General features: G+C 35.3%; 1 protein-coding gene across 1 annotated transcript in view; it reads right to left on the reverse strand.

Moving 5' to 3' along the window:
• Window positions 1-23,350, reverse strand: part of TOPAZ1 (testis and ovary specific PAZ domain containing 1) — a 92,506-nt gene that overhangs the window by 49,483 nt on the left and 19,673 nt on the right. The window contains exons 5-9 of the mRNA XM_017522395.2: window positions 21,107-21,171; window positions 16,606-16,745; window positions 14,431-14,516; window positions 13,083-13,208; window positions 3-16 (exon numbers count right to left, since the gene is read on the reverse strand). Of these exons, the coding sequence (XP_017377884.1) occupies window positions 3-16; window positions 13,083-13,208; window positions 14,431-14,516; window positions 16,606-16,745; window positions 21,107-21,171 (431 nt within the window). The remainder of the gene's footprint in view (window positions 1-2; window positions 17-13,082; window positions 13,209-14,430; window positions 14,517-16,605; window positions 16,746-21,106; window positions 21,172-23,350) is intronic.

A 23,350-nucleotide genomic window follows, 5' to 3' on the forward strand; every position in this document is an offset into this window, starting at 1 on the left:
ACACATCCATGCAAACCTGCAAAAGTCATGAAAAATGTAAAATAACCTTTTAAAAATATTTTGTAAGAACTACACAAATTTCAATCCCATCTTTTTACTTATACTGAAATTTTTAAATGATCTCAAAGCATTGGGATAAAGATGCTGATGTCTGGCTAACTCACAGATATGAAGTACATACATATTAAATTCATTAAAAAATCCTATGTTATTTTTTAAATAACCATTTCCTGGTGCAAAGATAAACATATTGACCAATGTATTAGAACAGAGAGCCCAGAAACAGACCCATTCATACATAGTCGGCTGATTTATAACATGGTGTCACTGTAGTGCACCGGGGAAAAGATGGTCTTTTTGATAAACGGTAATGTGTCACCTGAAGATCCACATGGGAAAAAACTGTATCTTGATTCTCTTCTTATATCATAAACAAAAATCAATTCTAGCTGATTTGATTCTGCAAGAGGTAAAACAAACTTTTAAAGGAAAAACCTAGAAGAACATTTTCATGATTGTGGCAATCTTCAACAGGACACAAAAAGTTAACACCACAAAAGAAAAGTGACAAATTGGACTATAAAAATAAAGAAATTCTATTTTTCAAAAGATACTTTAAAGAGCGTAAAAGGGGTTTCTGACTACCATAGCATTGCAGTGAGGATCAAATGCCTGAAGACTTGGCCTTGGACCAGCCATTTCAGTGGAGAAGTGATGGCATGGTGAGCCAAATGGATGAAAGCATTTCAGTGGGATTTTGCTAGAAAGTGGAAGAAAATGCATTTGCTTAGTTTGTATCACACAGAGAAAGACTCTCATCAGTATTTAAACCTACTAATGGAGTTAGAGAGTCTCCCTAATACAGGGAAAAGGTAAATGAGAGACCTCCAGTGGTCCACACTCTGGCTGCAGACTCCTACAATCCTAGCCACGAGAGTCCTTTGGCCCTTGTGGGTCCTGAGACTAACATAGGAGACTGCCTGGAAAAGCACTGCTCCAGAGAGGAAGAGCTCATGTTGAGTCCCACAATCCCCTAAGCCCTAAGCAGCTGCTAAAAAAGCTGCTAATTAACAATACTCTGATGCCATTTTGGGAGCCCAGCCCCCAGAGACTGTGCCCTGCCCTGGGGCCCAATGGAAAATCCCTGGAGCCCCACTGACATTCCTGGTCTGCAGCTGCTGTGGCCAGGGCTAAGGTGGGAGCCAATAGCAGTGACCTGGCCCCCCAGCAGAAAGATGGCTGCACATTTTCACATGCCAGAAGTACAAATTTTACTGTTTGTACCCATCAAAGTTGTTGTGAGCTGCTAAAACAACTTTTGAAAAAGAAGAATAGGCTGGGCACAGTGGCTCACATCTGTAATCCCAGCACTTTGGAAGGCCAGGGTGGGTGGATTGTTTGAGTCTAGGCGTTCAAGACCAGCCTGGGCAACATGGTGAAACCCCATCTCTACTAAAAATATAAAAATTAGCTGGGCATGGTGGCATGCACCTGTAGTCCCAGCTACCTGGAGGCTGAAGTGGGAGGCTTCTACCTGAGCCCAGGAGGTAGAAGTTGCAGCCAGTTGAAATCATGCCACTGCACTCCAGCCTGGGTGACAGATCAACAGGGGAGAGGAGGGGAGTGGAGGGGAGGGCAGAGGAGGAGAGGGAAGGGGAGGGGAGAAAAAGAGAGGAGAGAGGGGAAGGGAGGGGAGGGGAGGGAAAAGGAAAAGGAAAGGAAAAGGAAAGGGAAGGGAAAAGGGAAGACAAGGAAAAAGGGAAGGGAAGAAAAATGGGAAAGGAAGGAAAAAAGAAAGGAAGGAAACAGAGTAGGGAAGGAGAAAGGAAAAAAGGAAAGGAAAGGAGAAAAGGAAAGGAAAGGAGAAAGGAAAGAAAAAAAAAAGCATCTAGTTACTTATAAAGAAATCTCCATCAGACTAACAGTGGATTTCTCAGCAGAAACCTTAAGAGAATAGGATGATGGATCTTAAGTGTGCTAAGAGAAAATATGGATATTAATTGACATTATACTCAGCAAAGTTATCCTTTATAAATGACAAGAAATAAAGCCTTTCCCAGACAAGCAAAAGCTGAGGGAGTTCATTACCACTATACCAGCCCTACAAGAAATGCTTAGGAGAATCCTACACCTAGAAGTGAAAAGAATGATATCTACCATCATGCAAATATAAATGCCACCGATAAAGCAAAACATACAAACAAGAAACAGAAAAGAATCAAATGTTAGCACTACAGATAAGCAATAAGAGAGAAAGAAAGGAACACAGAATATACAAAACAACCAGATATCAATTAATAAGATGACAGGAATAAGCCCTCACATGTCAATAATAACTTTGAATGTAAAGGAGTTAAACTTTTCACTTAAAAGATATAGACTGGCTAAATGAATTAAACAAACATAATCCAATTATATGCTAATTACCAGAAACTCACCTCACCTGTAAAGACACATATAGACTGAAAGTAAAGGGATGGAAAAAGATACTCCATGCAAACAAAAGCCAAAAGCAAGCAGGAGCAGCTATACTTATCAGATGAAACAGACTTTAAGTAAAAAAATAACAACAACAACAAAAAAGATAAAGAAGGCCATTATTTAAAGACAAATGGCTCAATTCAACAACGGGATATAACAACTTAAAACACATGCATGTATCAATGGAGCACCCAGACACGTAAAGCAAACATTATCACATAAAGCAAATATTATTATATCTAAAGGGAGAGACAGACTTCAATACAACAATAGTTGGAGACTTCAACACCTTACTCTAAGCACTGGAGATAAAGTCAGACAGAAAATTAACAAAGAAACATTGGACTTAAACTGCACATTAAATCAAAGGACCTAACAGACATTTACAGAACATTTCATCCAACAGCTACAGAACACACATTTTTCTCATCAGCACATGTAACATTTTTTAGAACATATGTTAGAATACAAAACGTTATCAGCCATTTTTTAAAAAAATCAAAATCGTATCAAATATCTTCTCAGACACAATAAAATTAACTAGAAATCAGTAACAAGAGGCACTCTGGAAACTGTGCAAATATATGAAAACTAAACAACATGTTCCTGAATGACCATCAGATCAAGAAAGAAATTAAGAAAATATAAAAATTTATTGAAGCAAATGAGAAAACAAAATACCAAAATATATGAGATATAGCAAAAACTGTTCTAAAAGGGAAATTTATAGCATTAAATGCCTACATTAAAAAGGTAGAAAGATATCTAACAATCAATCTAGTTTCTCAAGAAACTAGAAAAGCAAGAACAAATTCAAAACTAGTAGATGGAAAGAAGATCAGAGCAGGGCTAAACAAAATAAGAGATTAAAAAAAAAAAAAGAAGGATCAACATGATGAAAAGTTGGTTTCTCAAAATGATAAACAAAATTGATAAACTGCTAGCTAGACTAACCAAGGAAATGACCCAAATAAACAAAATCTGAAATGAAAAAGCAGACTTTACAATGGATACTATGGAAATACAAAAAGATCATCAGAGATTATTATGAACAACTATGTAAAAGTAGAAAATCTAGAGGAAATGGACAAATTCCTGGACACATACAACCCACTGAGATTTAATCAGGAAGAAACAGAAAACAGGACCAAAAACAAGTAGGAAATTGCATCTGTAATAAAAACTCTCTGAACAAAAAAAAGTCCAGGACCAGATGGCTTCATTGCTGAATTCCAAACCTTCAAAGAAGAACTAATACTAATTCTCCTCAAACTATTCCAAAAAATAGAAGACAAAGGAATTGTTCCTAACTCATACTATAAGGCCAGCATTACCTTGATAACAAAGCCAGACAAGGCTACAACAGAAAAAACTATAGGCCAATATCCCTGATAACACAGACTCAAAAATTCTCAAACTGAATCTAAGAGCACATCAAAACAAAACAAAACAACAATACATCATGATGAAGTGATGTATTCTAGGAATATAAGTTTGGCACAACACACACAAATAAATAAACATACATCACATTAACAGAATGAAGGACAAAAATCATATGATCATCTCAATAAATGCAGAAAAAGCATTTAATAAAATTCAATCTCCTTTCATGATAAAAACTCTCAATAAACTAGGCACAGGAGGAATACACCTCAATATAATAAAGGCCACTGTATTATTAGGTAATTCTTGCACTGTTATAAAGAAATATCTGAGACTGGATAATTTATAAAGGAAAGAGGTTTAATTGGCCCAGGCTTTAAAGGAGGCATGGTGCTGGCATCTGCTCAACTTCAAGTGAGGCCTCAGAAAGTTTACAATCATGGCAGAAGGTAAAGGTGAAGCAGGCACATTACATGGTGAAAGCAGGAACGAGAGAGCAAGAGAGAGTACAGCAGAAGGTGCCACACAATTTTAAATGACTGGATCTCATGAGAACTCACTTACTATAGTTAAGAATCCACCCCCATCACCCAAACACCTCCCACCAGCCCCCACCTTCAGAATAGGAGATTACAATTCAATGGGAGATTTGGGCAGGGACAAATATCCAAACTCTATCAGCCATATAAGGCAAATCTGCAGCTAACATCATACTGAATGACCAAGACAAAAATGCCTACTTTGACCATTCTTATTCAACATAGTACCAGAAGTCCTGGCCACAGCAAGCAAGCAAGCAAGAAAAAGAAATAACAGGCATCCAAGTTGGAGAGGTCAAATTGTCACTCTTTGCTGATAATATAATTTTATATTTAAAAATGACTAAAGAATACACCAGAAAACTCTTAAATCTGATAAATAAATCAGTACATTTTTGCAAGACACAAAATCAAAATACAAAAATTAATAGTGTTTCTACATTCCAATAAAGAACTAGCTAAGAGAGAAATCGAGAAGGCATTTCCATTTATAAAAGTTACCAAAAAAAAAAAATACCTAGAAATAAATTTACCCAAGGGGATAAAAGATCTCTACAAGGAAAACCACAAGGCACTGATGAAAGATACTGAAGATGACATAAACAAATGGAAAGACATCCCAAGCTTATAAATTAGAAGGATTCATGTCATTAAAATGACCATACTGGGCAGGGCTTGGTGGCTCATGCCTGTAATCCCAGCACTTTGGGAGGCTGAGACAGGTGGATCACAAGGTCAGGAGACGGAGACCATCCTGGCCAACATGGTGAAACCCGTCTTTACTAAAAATACAAAAAAATTAGCTGGGCATGGTGGTGCACACTTGTAGGCCCAGTGACTTGGGAGGCTGGTGCAGGAGAATTGCTTAAACCTGGGAGGTGAAGGTTGCAGTGAGCCAAGATTGTGCCACTGCACTCCAGCAGGTGACAGAGTGAGACTGTCTCAAAATACATACAAACAAAAAAATCCAGCCATACTGCCCAAAACAATCTACAGATTCAATGTAATCTCTATTAAAATACCAATGTCATTTTTCACAGACATAGGAAAAAAAAATCCCAAAATTTACATGGAACCAAAAAAGAGTCAGAATAGGCAAAGCAATTCTGTGAAATGGAACAAAGCTAGAGGCATTACACTACCTCACTTTAACATACATTATAAGGATATAGTAAACCAAAAAGCATGGTATTAATATAAAAACAGACATTGATATAAAAACAGACCAATGGAACAGAACAGAGAATCTAGAAATAAATTTATGTATTTACAGCCAATTGATTTTTGACAAAGGTGCCAAGAACGTACATTAAGGAAAGAACCCTCTTCAATAAATGGTGCTGGGAAAATTAAGCTATCTATATCCAGAAGAATAAAACTGGACTCCTCTCTCTCACCATACACAAAATCAACTCAAGATGGATTAAAACTTAACACCTAAAACCATAAAACCACTAGAAGAAAACATATAGGAGATACTATAGGACATTGGTCTAGGCAAAGATTCTATGGCAAAAGCTACAAAAACAGGCAACAAAACAAAAAATAGACAAATGGGACTATATTAAACCAGAAAGCTTCTGCACAGCAAACAACAGAGTGAGGAGAATCTGTTGACTGAAAGAAAATATTTGTAAACTATTCATATGACAAAGGACTAATATGCAGAATGTATAAGGAACTCAAACAATTCAACAATAAAAAAGGAAATAATCTCATTAAAAAGTGGGCAAAGAACATGAACAGACATTTCTCAAAAGAAGATAAACAAATGGCTAACAGGTATATGAAAGAATGCTCAACATTACTATGTAAGAAGGAAATGCAAATCTAAACCACAGTAAGATATCATCTTACCCCAGTTAAAGTGCCTAGTACTAAGAAGACAGAAAATAACAAATGTTGGTGAGGATGCAGAGAAAAAAGAACTGTTATACACTGTTGGTGCAAATGTAAATTAGCACAGCCTCTATGGAAAACAGTATGGAGATTTCTTTAAAAACTAAAACTACCATATGATCCAGCAATCCCGCTACTGGGTATTTATCCAAAGAAAAGAAATCAGCAAATCAAAGGGATACCTGTACTCACATGTTTATTCCAGCACTATTCACAATAGCAAAGATATGGAATCAACCCAAGTGTCTGTCAATAGATCAATGAATAAAGAAAACGTGGTATATACATGCAATGGAATATTATTTGGTCATAAGAGAATTAAATCATGTAGTCTGCAGCAATATGGATGAACTGTAGGTCATTATGTTAAGTGCTAATAAGCCAGGCACAAAGTTAAAAAAGTTGAGGTAGAGAGAAGAATGATAGATACAGACGCTGGGAAGAATGGGTGGGTAGGAGGGGTATAAAGAGTGGTTGGTCAAATACTATAAACATACAGTTAGATAGAAGACATAAGTTCTAATGTTTGATAGCAGTGTAGGATGACTGTAGTTGGCAACAATGTATTATGTATTTCAAAGTAGCTAGAAAGAATTTGAAATGTTCTCAACATATAGAAATGCTAAACACTCCTTCTAGGGTGTGACATTGATATCCTGAAATTCTCTGTTTATTTTTTAATTTAAAACTTGCATTTTTTTTCTCTTTTTGCTTTAACTCCTTTCTAAATAAACAAAAGCATTTGAACAGCAACAAAAAAAACAAAAAAAACAAACAAAAAAAAAAAAGAAATGCTAAACACTCAAGGCGATGGATACACCAAATATCCTTTGATTGATCCTTATGATCTTGATTCATTATATTTTACATATTTATGGGGTATATGTGATATTTCATCTATGCATGTAAGCTATGTAGATGGATAATATATAAATTTTACGTATTTATGAGGTATATGTGACATTTCGCTACATGCATAGATATATAAAAGAGTACATGTATAGATGTAACAAAATATCACATATACCCCATAAATATGTAAAATATTATGAATCAAGAGCAATTAAAAAAAAAACCTACCAGTGGAGGCACAAAATAAGAACTACCATCTCTCACTTAAAAAATTAAAGGCTTATTCCTTCTGAAACTATTCCAAACAACTGAAAAAGAGGGAATCCTCTGTAACTCATTTTATGAGGCCTATATCATCCTGATACCAAAACCTGGCAGAGACACAACTGAAAAAGAAAATTACAGGCCAATATCCCTGATGAACACTGATGTAAAAATCCTCAATAAAATACTGGCAAACCGAATCCAACAGCACATCAAGGAGCTTATCCATCATGATCAAGTTGGCTTCATCCCTGGGATGCAAGGCTGGTTCGGCACACACCAATCAATAAATGTAATCCATCACATAAACAGAACCAAAGACAAAAACCACATGATTATTTCAATAGATGCAGAGAAGGCCTTTAACAAAATTCCACAGCCCTTCATGCTAAAAACTCTCAATAAACTAGGTACTGATGGAATGTATCTCAAAATAATAAGTGCTATTTAAGACAAACCCACAGCCAAAATCATACTGAATGGGCCCAAACTGGAAGCATTACCTTTGAAAAGCAGCACGAGACAAGGATGCCCTCTCTCACCAGTCCTATTCAACATAGTATTGGAAGTTCTGGCCAGGGCAATCAGGCAAGAGAAAGAAATAATGGGTATTCAAATAGGTAAAAAGGAAGTCAAATTGTCTCTATTTGCAGACAACATGATTCTATATTTAGAAGATCCCATGGTCTCAGCCCCAAATCTCCTTAAGCTGATAAGCAGGTTCAGCAAAGTCTCAGAATACAAAATCAATTGCAAAAATCACAACTATTACTATACACCAATAACAGACAAACAGCCAAATCATGCGTGAACTCCCATTCACAAAGAGAAGAGAATTAAAAACCTAGGGATACAACTAACAAGGGAATTAAATACCTAGGAATACAACTAACAAGGGATGTGAAGGACCTCTTCAAGGAGAACTACAAATCACTGCTCAAGGAAGTAAGAGAGGACACAAACAGATGGAAAAATATTCCATGCTCATGGTTAGGAAGAATCAATATCGTGAAAATGGCCATACTGCGCAAAATAATCTATAGATTCGATGCTATCCCCATCTGATAGCACTGATTTTCTTCACAGAATTGGAAAAAAACTACCACTGATTTTCTTCACAGAATTGGAAAAAAAAAACGCCTCAAATTTCATATGGAACCAAAAAAGAGCCTGCATAGCCAAAACAATTCTAAGCAAAAAAAAACAAAAAAACAAAACAAAACAAAAAAACAAAAACAAAGTTGGAGGCATCATCATGCCACCTGACTTCAAACTATACTACAAGGCTACAGTAATCAAAACAGCATGGTATTGGTACCAAAACAGAGATGAAGACCAATGGAACACAACAGAGGCCTCGGAAATCATGCCCCACATCTACAACCACCTGATCTTTGACAAACCTAACAAAAACAAGCAATGGGGAAAGGATTCCCTATTTAATAAATGGTGGGAAAACTGGCTAGCCATATGCAGAAAGCTGAAACTGGACCCCTTCCCTACACCTTATACAAAAATTAACTCAAAACAGATTAAAGATTTAAATGTAAGACCTAAAACCATAAAAACCCTAGAAGTAAACCTAGGCAATACCATTTAGTACATAGGCATGGGCAAGGACTTCATGGCTAAAACATCAAAAGCAATGACAACAAAATCCAAAATAGACAAATGGGATTTAATTAAACTAAAGAACTTCTGCACAGCAAAAGAAACTATCATCAGAATGAACAGGCAACCTACAGAATGGGAGAAAATGTTTGCAGTCTACCCATCTGACAAAGGGCTAATATGTGGAATCTACAAAGAACTTAAACAAATTTACAGGAAAAAAACAATCCCATCAAAAAGTGGGCAAATGATATGAACAGACACTTCTCAAAAGAAGACATTTATGCAGCCAACAAACATATGAAAAAAAGCTCATCATCATTGGTCATTAGAGAAATGCAAATCAAAACTATATAGAGAAACCATCTCATGCCAGTTAGAATGGCAATCATTAAAAAGTCAGGAAAAAACAGATGCTGGAGAGGATGTGGAGAAATAGGAATGCTTTTACACTGTTGGTGGAAGTGTAAATTAGTTCAACCATTGTGGAAGACAGTGTGGCAATTCCTCAAGGATCTAGAACCAGAAATACCATTTGACCCAGCAATCCCATTACTGGGTATACACTCAAAGGATTATAAATCATTCTATTATAAAGACACATGCACACGTATGTTTATTGCAGCACTGTTAACAAGAGCAAAGACTTGGAACCAACCCAAATGTCCATCAATGATAGGCTGGATAAAGAAAATGTGGCACATATATGCCATGGAATACTATGCAGCCATAAAAAAAGATGAGTTCATGTCCTTTGCAGGGACATGGATGAAGCTAGAAACCATCATTCTCAGCAAACTAACACAAGAACAGAAAACCAAACACTGCATGTTCTCACCCATAAGTGAGAGTTGAGCAAGGAGAACACATGGTCACAGGGAGGGGAACGTCACACACCAGGGACTGTCGGTGGTTGGGGTTAGCATTAGGAGAAACACCTAATGTAGATGACGAGGTGATGGATCCAGACAACCACCATGGCACGTGTATATCTATGTTAACAAACCTGCATGTTCTGCACATGTACCCCAGAATTTAAAGTATAATAAAAAAAAAAATTTGAAGGCTTTACTTCCATTTTGTTCCTTTTCAGTGCTTAGCACAGTGCCTGGTATGTTGTAAATATTCAATAAATGGTAGTTATTATTATGCTTCTTTTTATTAAACTCTTTTTGTCTCTCATTTTCATCATCAAAGAAAATGGGGATTAAGCCATTAATATACGTAAAGCATTTGAAACAGAATCTGGCCTATATGGTAAGTGTTGACTATTATTCTTTCACCCATGAATATCTTTTTATTTTTTTCTGATCTTGTTGCCTATCTGTATTCTGCTTGTATTTTATACCACATCCTTTATATTAAATAACATTGATTTGTTTGCTTGTGTGTCTCTCTGCCAAATGTGGTTCTTGATAGCTGGGACCTATCTTATTTATCTTAGTGGTCTTAGTGCATAGTCTTTTCTTGCCACATATTATTGTGGCTTTGAGCTGGGTTTTAAAGGATGAAAAGGATGGTGTGACTGGAGCATGGCGGGTGGTACATCAGTGAGAACTCAAATTTGACAAATATACTGACACATGATTGTAAGTTGTTGAATGCCAAACTAAAGAATTTGAATTTATTTTGTATACTGAAGGGAGGTATTTTTTTTTTATTATCGATCAGATTAATTCCATATTTTAGGAAGATAATTCTGAATGCAGAGTAGAGGATACAATGTAAAGAGGAAAGAGACTGAAAACAAAAAGAAGATATAAGAAACCCTGGCTCTTGCTGTATTAGAGAGTTCTTATTTTAGCTGAGGTCTTCTAGCATACAGCCTTTTACAATCACGTAATCTTTTAAGCCTTATCACAGAAAGACCTCAGTGTGTCCCTGCGAACTTTGTTTTGACTTCTGTTAAAAGAAACACTTCAGAAAATATAAATGTAAGAGTTTATTTGAGCATTAAAAGATTCACGAATGGGGAAGCACCCCAAACTAGAGAGGTTCAGAGAGTTCCATTTTAACAGTGTAAACAGTGGGCTTTCTGATAGACTGAATGTGGAAGCAAAGTAGAGAAATTACTTGATTGGCTATAGCTAGGTGTTTGCCTTATCTAGGCACAATCTGGCGGTAAGGCCCTCATTAGAGGATAGTTGTTGATTTGATTAAGTTTTGACAATCTATAGACTGGGAAAAAATATTTGTAAGCCATATATTTGATAAGGGGTTAGTATCCAAAATATATAAGGAATTCAAATAACTTTATAGAAAGAATACAAGTAATCCAGTTTGAAAATGGGCAAGGGAGCTGAACAAACATTCCTCAAAAGAAGACATACAAATGGCTAATAAATGTACAAAAAAGGCTCAACATTCACTAATTAGAAAAATGCAAATTATAAACCTCAGTGAGCTATCACCTGACATCTGTCAGAATAACAATTATCAAAAAGACAAATGATAACAAGTGCTGGCGAAGATGCGGAGAAAAGGATATCTTTGTATACTGCTGGTGGTGATGTAAATTAATATAGTTGTTATGGAAAACTGTATGGTCACTCCTCAAACTAAAAATAGAATCACCATATGATCCAGCAATCTCACTTCTTGGTATTTACCCAAAAGATTTGAAATCAGTATGTTGAAGAGATGTCTGCAATTCCATGTTCATTGCAGCACTACTCACAATAGCCAAGGTATGGAATCAACCTAAGTGTCCATCAATGGATAAATGCATTAAGAAAATGTGGTACATATACACAGTGAAATACTTATTCAGCCTCAAAAAAAGAAAGAAGTTTTGTTGCTATAACATGGATAGACTGGAGAACATGCTAAGTGAAATAAGCCAAGTACAGAAAGACAAATGCCATATATGTTCTCACTTATGTATGGAATATAAAATAAGGAAACTCAAAGAAGCAGAGAGTAGAACAGCGGTTAAATGAGGACAAGGGTGAGGGGTGGTTAGGGGAATGGGGAGATGATGATCAAAGCGTACAAAATCTCAATTAGACAGGAAGAAAATTGTTTTTTTCTTTGATATCTATTAATGGTGTGGTGACTACAGCAAATAATAATGTACACTTCATAATTGCTAAGAGTAAATTTCAAATATTCTCACCACAAAAAAATGATAGTATCTTATGTGACAGATATGCCATTAGCTTGATTTAATTATTCCATACCATATTCATAAATCAAAACATCACACTGCACCCCATATCATTTTCAATTTATAATTTAAAAATGAAAATTAAAAAACAAAATTAAAAAGGTGTAAAGGCAACTTCTAATGTAGTAAATGATTTTATATAGATAGATATATATATATACATACACACACACAACCAAGAACTTGTATACAGATTATATGAGTTATTGTAGACAGAGAAGAATCCCATAGAATATAGAGAAAATATCTGTATACTTCCAAAAAGAGCATATCCCACTAATGCCCAATAAACATTTTGAAAAGCGCTCAATTTCATCAATCATCAGGGGAACTATCACTACCCCCACCAGAATGGCTAAATGCAAAAGGCTAATAATATCGAGAGCTGGGTAGCATATGAAACAACCAGAACTCTCAGACATTGCTGGTGAGAGTGCAATTTGGTAAAACCCCTCCGGAAACCTGTTTGGCTGTTACCTACTAAGGCTGAATATACGCAGACCCTATGACACAGCAGTTCCAGTTTTAAGTATAACCTATCAGAATGTATACATATGTTCTCCAAAAGACCTGTAGACACTGACAGTATTATAATTGAAATATCCAAATCTGCTCTACCCGATATTCCATTTTGATATACTCACAAAATGGAATATTAACTATTATATAACAATGAGAAACATCTAAAATAGGTGTTTGCTCAAAAATATTGAGCAAAACAAGACAGACAAAAAAAAATACACCTATGATTCCATTTACATAAAGAACAAAAGCAGACAAAACTCCCATCTATGCTATTAGAAGTCAATGAAAATCTAAATTAAAATGTGTGACTGAGATAGTTATTAAAACAATCTCTACTTTAAAGACTTTATGTGTTTTACCTTTTCATCCCCTTGTTCAGGCACATGAACAAACTTGCACAGTGGACGCTCACAGCCACGTAACGTATTAAAATGAAATTTGCAATATTTATAGGGTATCATCAACCCCAGGGACTTCTGGAACACCTAGAAAATTAGAAAGATTCCCTTTCTGTATTAACTGTAAAACACTTACTATAGTCAAGCAAGATAGCATTTGAAGCAACACAAATAACATATATTCCAAAGAGTATCAAGATAACTTATTTGATAATTTGATAACAAAAAATAAAACTTCAAACAATTTATATTTTCAAAAATAATAAAAAATCAATTCAGAGTGATTTGTCTGGATTTTAAAAAATTCATCTTTATGTAAAATATTCCATCAAGGTTATTCTCTTTTGTGTCTCATCTTTAAGACTATTTTTTTAGAGCAGCTTTAGGTTCACAGAAAAATTAAGGAACAGAGATATCCTATGGACTACCTGCCCCCGCAAACTTTACGTATTTCAAAAAATGTACACATTCCTCCACCCTTTCATGCAACTGCTTCTGCTTTTACAAAAAGTTAATTCTATTATAATATGCACTATATTTCAGATACATTAGAACCAAAATTCTTAGTTTTTCTGATTAATAGAAAAAGGCAAATGACAGAGTCAAAGCTGCTTACAACAAACTTTCCCCATAGAACTGCTTTGTAACAGCAGCTTTCTCTTTCATCACAGGAAACTATTCATCCTGTATTTTCTGTTTTGGATGTTCTCCCCCTGATGTTTTCTTTTCTTTTTTTTTTTTTTGAGAGGGAGTCTTACTCTGTTGCCCATGCTGGAGTGCAGTGGCACGATCTTGGCTCACTGCAACATCCGCCTCCTGGGTTCAAGCAATTATCTGCCTCAGCCTCCTGAGTAACTGGGATTACAGGCGCCTGCCGCCATGCCTGGCTAATTATTGTATTTTTAGTAGAGACAGGGGTTTCACCATCTTGACCAGGCTAGTCTTGAATGCCTGACCTTGTGATCCACCTGCCTTGGCCTCCCAAAGTGCTGGGATTACAGGTATGAGCCACCAAGCCTGGCTCCCTCTGCTGTTTTCAACCTCTTATGCTATTTGTGATTATCCTCTAAGTCACTACTTACCTCTTACCACCAACCTATATTCAAAATCCATATAATATCTGGAACGGCTTAAAAAATGATGATACTCAAGGAAATATAATCAGAAGGTCCAGAATATTGGTTTTATGAGGTGATTTTTTTTTAAGGGGAGGTAAGGGAAGGAGTGAAGGTAGGTGAGGAAGAGGAGGGAAGAGAAGGAGGAGGAGGGGGAAGAGAAAGAAACAGATGATTTTTTAAAGTAGACTTACCCCCACATTTTTTTCCCTCTTAACTATTTCACAAGTTGCAGGATTCTGCAGCTTTAGGACAGAATGTTTTCCCAAAAATCTGAAATCTAGAAATGATTTAGAGTGACATTACACACCAATATGTTATAACTTAGTCTCTTCATAACAATGAAATAGATGATCACTACTATCTGCTTTAAAGTTTCACTTTGGAATATTCATGTTCAATTCACAGACTGTGCTGCCATGTGTGTTCCTGTGAAATACAGTATGATTTACATCTTAGGTACTCTCAAGTATTTCTAGACCTGAATTTAAAATTTTAAACTCACTATAAGCTGCAGACAACTTTCTTAAAGACCTCACATAGCAGCATTGGGCACTGCATTCAAATGATATGTCTCTAACTAAAACATACAAGTATTATACATAATAAACATTTTTAAGAGAAGAAAAGTAGTGACAAATCCAGGTGCAATGGACTGAACTGTGTCCTCACAAAATTCACATGTTGAAGCCCTAACCCTCAATATGACTATATTTGGAGATAGGATCTTTATAGAAGTTAATAAGGTTAAATGAGGTCATAAAGGTGGAGTCCTGAGTCAACAGAATTAATGTCCTTATAAGAATAGGTACTGGCCTGGCATGGCGGTTCATGCCTGTAATCTCAGCACTTTGGGCAGCCTGGTGGGTAGACTGCCTGAGGTCAGGAGTTTGAGATGAGCCTGGCCAACATGGTGAAACCCCGTTTCTACTAAAAATACAAAAATTAGCTGGGTATGGTAGTATGTGCCTGTAATCCCAGCTACCTGGGAGGCTGAAGCAGGGGAGTTGCTTGAACCCAGGAGGCGGAGGTTGCAGTAAACTGAGATTGTGCCACTGCACTCCAGTGTGGGTTACAGAGCAAGACTCTGTCTCAAAAAAAAAAAAAAAAAAAAAAAAAAAAAAAAAAAAAAGAAAAGAAAAAAAAGAATAGGCACCACAGAGGTTATACTCTTTCCAAGAACACACCAAGGAAAAGTTATGTGAGGGCTTAGCAAGAAGGTAGCCATCTGCAAGCCAGAAACAGAGCCCGCATCTGAAAATGAACCCTTCTAGAACCTTAGTCTTAAACTTCTAGCACTGTGCAAAATACATTTCTGTTGTTTGAGCCCTTTAATCTGTGGCATTTTGTTATGGCAGCCCAAGCAGACTAATACACCAGGCATCATATCCTTTAATGTTGGTCTTTTAAAAAGATAACTAGGGCATTTAAAAATGTTCTTTTCTAAAGATAACAAATAAATATAAAAGTATTTTTAATTTTAAATCATTTATTTTTTACTTTGGCAGCATCCAGCTACAATCTTAAACAAGCTGAAGTTTTTGCTGCACAGCTTTGCAGTAATTTGCATTATGAAAACTGTAAGACTTTTTAAGATAAAACACATGACCATCGTGGGCTTGCTGTTATAGTACACAACACGAGGCAGCATGAAGTAAGTACTGGGTAGGTACAGAAAAGTTAGGTGCATGCTATACAACATGATTTTATAGATTCTAAATTCATCCTTTAATGTAGTTTACTTTGTTCAAAGTATTGTTAATTATCAAAAAACTGACACAATTTCTAAAATACATATACAAATACACTCCATCAAAATGTATTTTAAATATAATCTGTAATTTATTTGGACTACCACTATCACATAAATACAGGCATTTCACACATTGTTCTACCAAAAGTACTAAGTAGGCCAGGTGCAGTGGTTCACACTGGTAATCTCAGCACTTTGTGAGGGCAAGGCAGTTGGATCACGAGGTCAGCAGTTCAAGACCAGTCTAGCCAACATAGTGGAATCCTGTCTCTACTAAAGATAGAAAAAATTAGCCAGGCGTGGTAGTGGGCACCTATAATCTCAGCTACTTGGGAAGGTGACGCGGGAGAATCGCTTGAACCCAGGAGGCGGAGGTTGCAGTGAGCTGAGATTGTGCCACTGCACTCAAACCTGGGAGATAGTGTGAGACTCCGGCTCAAAAAAAAAAAAACCAACAACAAAAAAAACTAAGTAAAGGTGCACAAATCTTCTAATTTTAACATATTCTATATGTTTCCATTTTTCTTAATCTTTTTTTTTTTTTTTTTTTAAAAAAAACTCCTAGTTTCTATATTACCAGAAGCTAACAGGATTTCATTAAGAAAACCAATAGTACCATTCATCCAGGTATTCAGTATTGTTTCTTCTTGATGACCACTTAGATTCAAAGGAGGTACTAATAAGCACAGAGGTTTTGGGACTGGTGCTGCAAACTGGCATTCACCAACCATAATGTCTGCATTTCTAGAATCTTTGCTGTGTGAACAAAAATACTAACATCAGAATTTAAATGCATTTTTACACATTAAAGTAATGTTTTGCAGATATTTTTCTTATTTAAAATTTTTATTTATTTTTTATTTCAACCCTGAGCTGAAAAGTCTAATTGGTGCCATTTTTAAACAGCATATGCTCACTTACGTCTCTGTGTCACATTTTGGTAATTCTCACAATATTTCAAATTTTTTCATTATTATTTTATCTGTTATGGTGATCTGTGAACCCATAACAACATTACTACTGATATTGTTTTGGGGCATCATGAAAACTAAGCCCTTATAAGAGCGTGCACTTAATCAATGAATGATGTATGTGTTCTGACCGCTCCACCAACTGGCTGTTCCCCGTATCTTTCTCCCTCTCCTTAGGCCTCCCTATTTCTTGAGACAAAACAATACTGAAATTAGACAGTTAATGACCCTACAATGTCCTCTAAGTAGTCAAGTGAAAGAAGGAGTCTCACATCTCTCACTTTAAATCAAAAGCTAGAAATGATTAAGCTTAGTGAGGAAGGCATGTTGACGGATAAGATAGGCCAAAAGGTAGGCCTCGTACCAAATAGTTAACCAAGCTGTCAATGCAAAGGAAAAGTTCTTCAAGGAAATTAAAAGTGCTACTCCAGTGAACATACAAATGAAAAGAAAGTGAAACAGCCTTATGGCAGAAATGGAGAAAGTTTGAGTGATCTAGATGGAAGATCAAACCAGTCACAACATTCCCTTAAGCCAAAGCCTAATACAGAGCAAGGCCCTAACTCTTCAATTCTGTGAGGACTGAGAGAGATAAGAAAGCTACAGAAGAAAGTTTGAAGCTAGCAGAATTGGTTCACAAGGTTTAATGAAACAAGCCATCTCTGTAACATAGAAGTGCAAGGTCAGACAGGAAGTGCTAATAGAAAAGTTGCAGCAAGTTATCTGGAAGATCTGGCTAGAATAACTGATAAAGGAAGCTACGCCAAACTGATTTTTAATGTAGACAAAACTGCCTTATACTGGAAGAAGATGCCATCTAGGACTTTCATAGCTAGAGAAAAGTTAATGCCTTGCTTCAAAGATTCAAAGAATAGACTGGCCCTCTTGTTAGAGGATAATGCAGCTGGCAACTTTAACCATTTCAAAAATCCTAGGGCTCTTAAGAATTATGCTAAATCTATTCTGTCTGTGCTCCATAAATGAAACATCAAAGCCTGCATGACAGCACATCTGTTTAAAGCATGGTTTACTGAATATTTTAAGGCTACTGTTGAGACCTATTGCTCAAAAAGATTCCTTTCAAAATACTACTGCTCATTGACAATGTATTTTGTCACCTAAGAACTCTGCTGGACATGTTCAAGGAGATAAATGTTGTTTTTAATGCCTGCTAATACATCTATTCTGCAATCTATGAATCAAGAAGTAGTTTTGACTTTTAAGCCTTATTATTTAAGAAACACATCTCATTGGGCTCTGTCTGCCACAGACAGTGATTTCTCTGATGGATCTGGGAAAGTAAATTGAAAACATTCTAGAAAGAATCCACAATTTTAGATGCCATTAAAAACATTTGTGATTTATAGGAGGTCAACATATCAACATTAACAGTCTGGAGGAAGTTGATTTCAACCCTCATAGATGACTTTCAGGGGTTACTTTAGTGGTGGAAGTCACTGCAAATGTGGAAGACATGGCAAGACAACTAGAACTAGAAGTGGAGCCTAAAGTTGTAGCTGAATTGCTGCAATCTCATGATAAAACTTGAACAGATGAAGAGCTGCTTCTTATGCATGAGGAAAGAAAAGTTTCTTTCTTTCTTTCTTTTTTTGAGATGTAGTTTTGCTCTTGTTGCCCAGGCTGGAGTGCAATAGTGTGAACTCAGCTCACTGCAACCTCCACCTCCCAGTTCAAGCAATTCTCCTGCCCCAGCCTCCCAAGTAGCTGGGATTACAGGCATGCGCCACCAGGGCAGGATATTTTTTTATTTTTAGTAGAGAAAGGGTTTCTTCATGTTGGTCAGGCTGGCCAAGAAAGTGATATTTTGAGATGAAATCTACTCCTGATGAAGAAGCCATGAATATTGTTTAAGTGACAAAAGACTCAGAATATCAAACTAGTTGATAAAGCAGAGGTAGGGTTTGAGAGGATTGACTCTGATTTTGAAAGTTGTTCTACTGTCTGTAAAATGCTGTCAAATAGTATCACATGCTACAGAGAAATCTTTTGTGAAAAGAAGTGTCAATTGATGTAGCAAACTTCACTGTTGTCTTATTTTAAGAAATTGCTACAATTACCTCAACCTTCAACCTTCACCCCAATCTTCAACCACCCTATTCAGTAAGCAGCCATCAACATCCAGGTGAGATTATGACTCACTTAGGGCTAAGATGATATAATCATTTTTTTGGCAATAAAATATTTTAAAATGAAGGTATGTACATTTAAAAAAGACATAATGCTATTGCAAACTTAATGTAGTGTAAGCATAACTTTTATACACACTGGGAAACAAAAAAAAATTGTATGACTCATTTTATTGCAATATTTGCTTTACAGTGATAGTCTGAACTTAAACCTGCAATATCTACAAGGTATACCTGCATATATTACAATTCTTCAATATTTCCAATAGGTTGTTCCTGGCTTCTTAATTAGAAAACCAAAATTTCTTAAGTGGCTGGAGTAAAGGAAGGAATGGGGTAGAAGGAGCAAAATATTTTTGACCATGCCAAAAGGAAAAGTCAGGCTAGTTTCTAATCCAGAAGAGGTCATTCAATTATTCTACTGATACTGCAATTAAACAAATTATAAGTTATTCTTCAGGAAAAGTATATACAATAAACCTATAAAGGTCTCTGAGAGCTTTCCTGGGGAAAAGGTGTTAAAAATATTATTGTTCCAGGGTGGCTGATTTAAACAGCTTAAACTATATTCTAATATGCAAAATCCTAAATAACCAATTTTACAAAAAAATAATTTGGACGCTACTTATGTAGAAAAATAACTTAAGCAAGGTGAGGGAAAGAAGTTATTTCAGAGAAGACTAGTAAATACAAATGCATTTACTTTTTAGGAGAAAGGTTTACACCAACATTCAGATACTATGATCTTTTGCCTTAAAAATAATTCTAATAAGTTCTATCAGCTTGGGTTTTCTGGGCCAGAGGACAGTAAAATTAGTAAGAAGAAGGACCCATACTTACAAGAGCTGAAATTTAGTATCATTAATAGAATTTAAGATTTCCATACAAAATAAAGATATTCACTTCTCTCCCCAACTTGGGATGTCATTGATATGTATAATCCCTATGTCCCCGCCAAATAAAACAAAAGCGGCAACATAAACAAAGAAACAGAAATTATGAATTTTTATAGATGGAAGAGATTATCTTTTATTTTTGATCATATGATTGAAGCCCAAGATGTAATGACTTAACCAATCAATGTCACATTGGTGACTGCTATGATAGAGTCAAGTTGATAAACCTTTGCAGGCTGCAATTACATTATCTTAGTTTGTAAGCAAAATGCTTTCAACAGAAAAAAAAAAATAGTTAACCTTGTTACTCTTGCGTTTTCTTTAGTATCTCCAAATGGTCATGAACCATAATGAAACTTCTGTGGCAACAATCTAACTGTTGTCTAGCCTTCGCCTTAACACAGTAGTCCTCAAACTTGAGCATGCATCAAAATCAGCTGGTGGCCTTGTTAAAAACAGATTGATAGGCCCATCTCCAAAGTTTGATTCAGTAGGTCTGAGATGAGACCTATTAATTTCCATTTCTGACAAGTTCCTACATGATGCTGCTTTTCCAAGGATCACACTTTGAAAATTAGTGCCTTAACATTAAAGAACTCAAATATATCCATCACCTGCCCTGGGTAAGCCTTGCCTCAAATGCAAAATGAGGGTGGTGGAGGATGGATCAGATGATTTCTAAGATGGATCAGATGATCTCCAACTAAATGTGGTGGTTTTATATGTTCCAGCGAGTGTACTATAACTCTCATTATGAATCACTGCATCCATGTAAGATCCTTGTAAAGTGCAATGTGAATCTGATTTCAGCCACCTTTATCTTTATAAAAGTGAAACACACATCATTTTTTCTTTTTATCACTACTCCTTATCTTTCCTCAACAAAATATTTTAATGGCTCAAAAAACTTAGTGACAGCTTTACGGTAACTTAAAACATCCCTTACACCTGAGTACACCTGACACATTAATTAAATGATACCTATATATGGCTTATGGCATATAGCCCAAGCATATACACAGCAGAGAATAAAAAACATACTCAAGATGCAAATTAGATGAGTGACTATTTTAAGTTATGTAATTAAAAATTATGTTACAGACCTTTTGCACACTTCATAAATGTTTTCTTTTTCTTCTTTCGTAATCACTTTGTTTGTAAATCTATGCTGTGAAGAGATTATGGTTAAATAAGTACAAGTGAATGTCTGTGTAATACATATTAAGCTATGAGGCTTACTGGATTTATTATAATGTATTAGATGTTAATTAAACAACTAGTTTATGGCCAATCCTTAAAAACAATTATATTCTACATAATTTAAAATACTGAATACTGACTTAAAAATTTCCACTGCTGCTTAAGAGAAAAATTGAATAGCCAAAATATTTGTCCAGTTTTTGATATCACTTTTAATTACACAAGTCACTATTTCAAATTATTAGGGAAAACTAAAGTTGAGTTTCTTTTTATTCAGAAAAAAATCTTGAGCTTTGAGCTATTTTTAAGTGGTATTTATGAACATAAAATTTATCTTTTATAAGAAATATTTAAATGTGTTTTAAACATAACTATACTTATATTTCACAAGTAGTTGTTTGGAAATAGTGATTTTCTATTCATAAGGTTACACATGTTCAAATATTAAACTTTTGAAAAAACAGGCATCCACTAAAAGAATAAAATACCTAGGAATACAGCTAACCAGAGAAGTGAAAGATCTCTATGATGAGAATTACAAAACACTGCTCAAAGAAATCAGAGATGACATCAACAAGTGGAAAAACATTCCATGATCATGGATAGGAAGAAGGAATATCATTAAATTGGGCATATTGCCCAAAGCAATTTATGGATTTAATGTTATTCCTATCAAGCTACCAATGATATTCTTCACGGAACTAGAAAAACTATTTTAAAATTTATGTGAAACCAAAAAGAACTCAAATAGACAAGGCAATCCTAAGCAAAAAGAACAAAGCTGGAGGCATGATGTTACTGACTTCAAACTACATTACAGGACTACGATAACCAAAATTGCATGGTACTGGTACAAAAACAGATACATAGACCAATAGAAATAATACACAGCCCAGGAATAAAGCTGCACACCTATAACCATCTGATCTTCAACAAAGCTGACAAAAGCAATGGGGAAAGGACTTTCTATTCAATAAATGGTGCTGGGTAACTGGCTAGCCACATGCAGAAGACGGAAACTGGACCCCTTCCTTACAGCATATACAAAAACCAGCTCAAGGTTGATTAAATACTTAAATGCAAAACCCAAAACTATAAAAGCCTTGGAAGTCAACCTAGAACTCTTCGGGAACTACAAAAATCAACTGAGAAACATAAAACATAACAAACTGAAGGATCTACCATGTTCCTTGATAAGAATACTCGAGTTAAAGATGTTAATTCTCCCCAAATTAATTTACATAAAAAACTACAATGGGAGTTTAAAGCACTCTTTAAAAAAATACATGAGAGAGAACCACCAAAAAATATTTTAGATTTATAATACATCTTAGTATCTTTAAAAGCAAGCCTTCCTATTATTTCTTCCTTACTATTTTCCAAATAATTGACAGTATGCTATTGGTGCAAGGACTAGAAATCAATGAAACAAAAGAGAAGAAACAGATCTATACATAAAATTTTGAAAACATTAGATATGGCACTTGAAACTTATGAGGAAATGATTTAACAAATGGAAGAACTGGCTAGTTAACTGGATGGAAAATAAGTGTACTCCCAACTCACCATATGCCAAAATACCTTTTAGGATCATTAAATTAAAAATAAATTCTAAAAGTAGCAAAAGAAAATAAAATAGCAAAACAATCAAATATATAAAGGAGTATATAATTTGGAGGGTTGGGAAAGCCTAAGCATGACACCAAAGACAGAAACCATGAAGTAAGATATCAATAGGTTTGATCACAGATATTTTAAATATTCTCGTATGTTAAGAGAATAAAAAGTACAAAGCACAATCTGCTAAAATAAAGTTACATTGTTTCTATATTCTTTCTACTAAGATAAATTTTAGTTTAATAAAAAAATTTAAACATAATAAACACCACCACAAAACCCTAAAAGAAAATATGAGAGAAAAATTTAAATGTTGAGATGGGGAAGGATTTCTCCAAATGTGACTTGTAACTCCTGCTATAAAAGAAAACTGACATATTTGATTAAATAAAATAAAGGGCTTTTACAAGGTGAAAAGCTCCTAAACTAAGTCAAAACATGAAATTCAGAAAAAAGTACAGTCATATATGACAAGGAACAGATATGTTTATTACATGAAAAGTTCCTACAAGTAAAAAAGATAAAATCTG

Source organism: Cebus imitator, unplaced genomic scaffold (assembly GCF_001604975.1).
Source record: "Cebus imitator isolate Cc_AM_T3 unplaced genomic scaffold, Cebus_imitator-1.0 Scaffold0, whole genome shotgun sequence".
Taxonomy (NCBI): Eukaryota; Metazoa; Chordata; class Mammalia; order Primates; family Cebidae; genus Cebus; species Cebus imitator.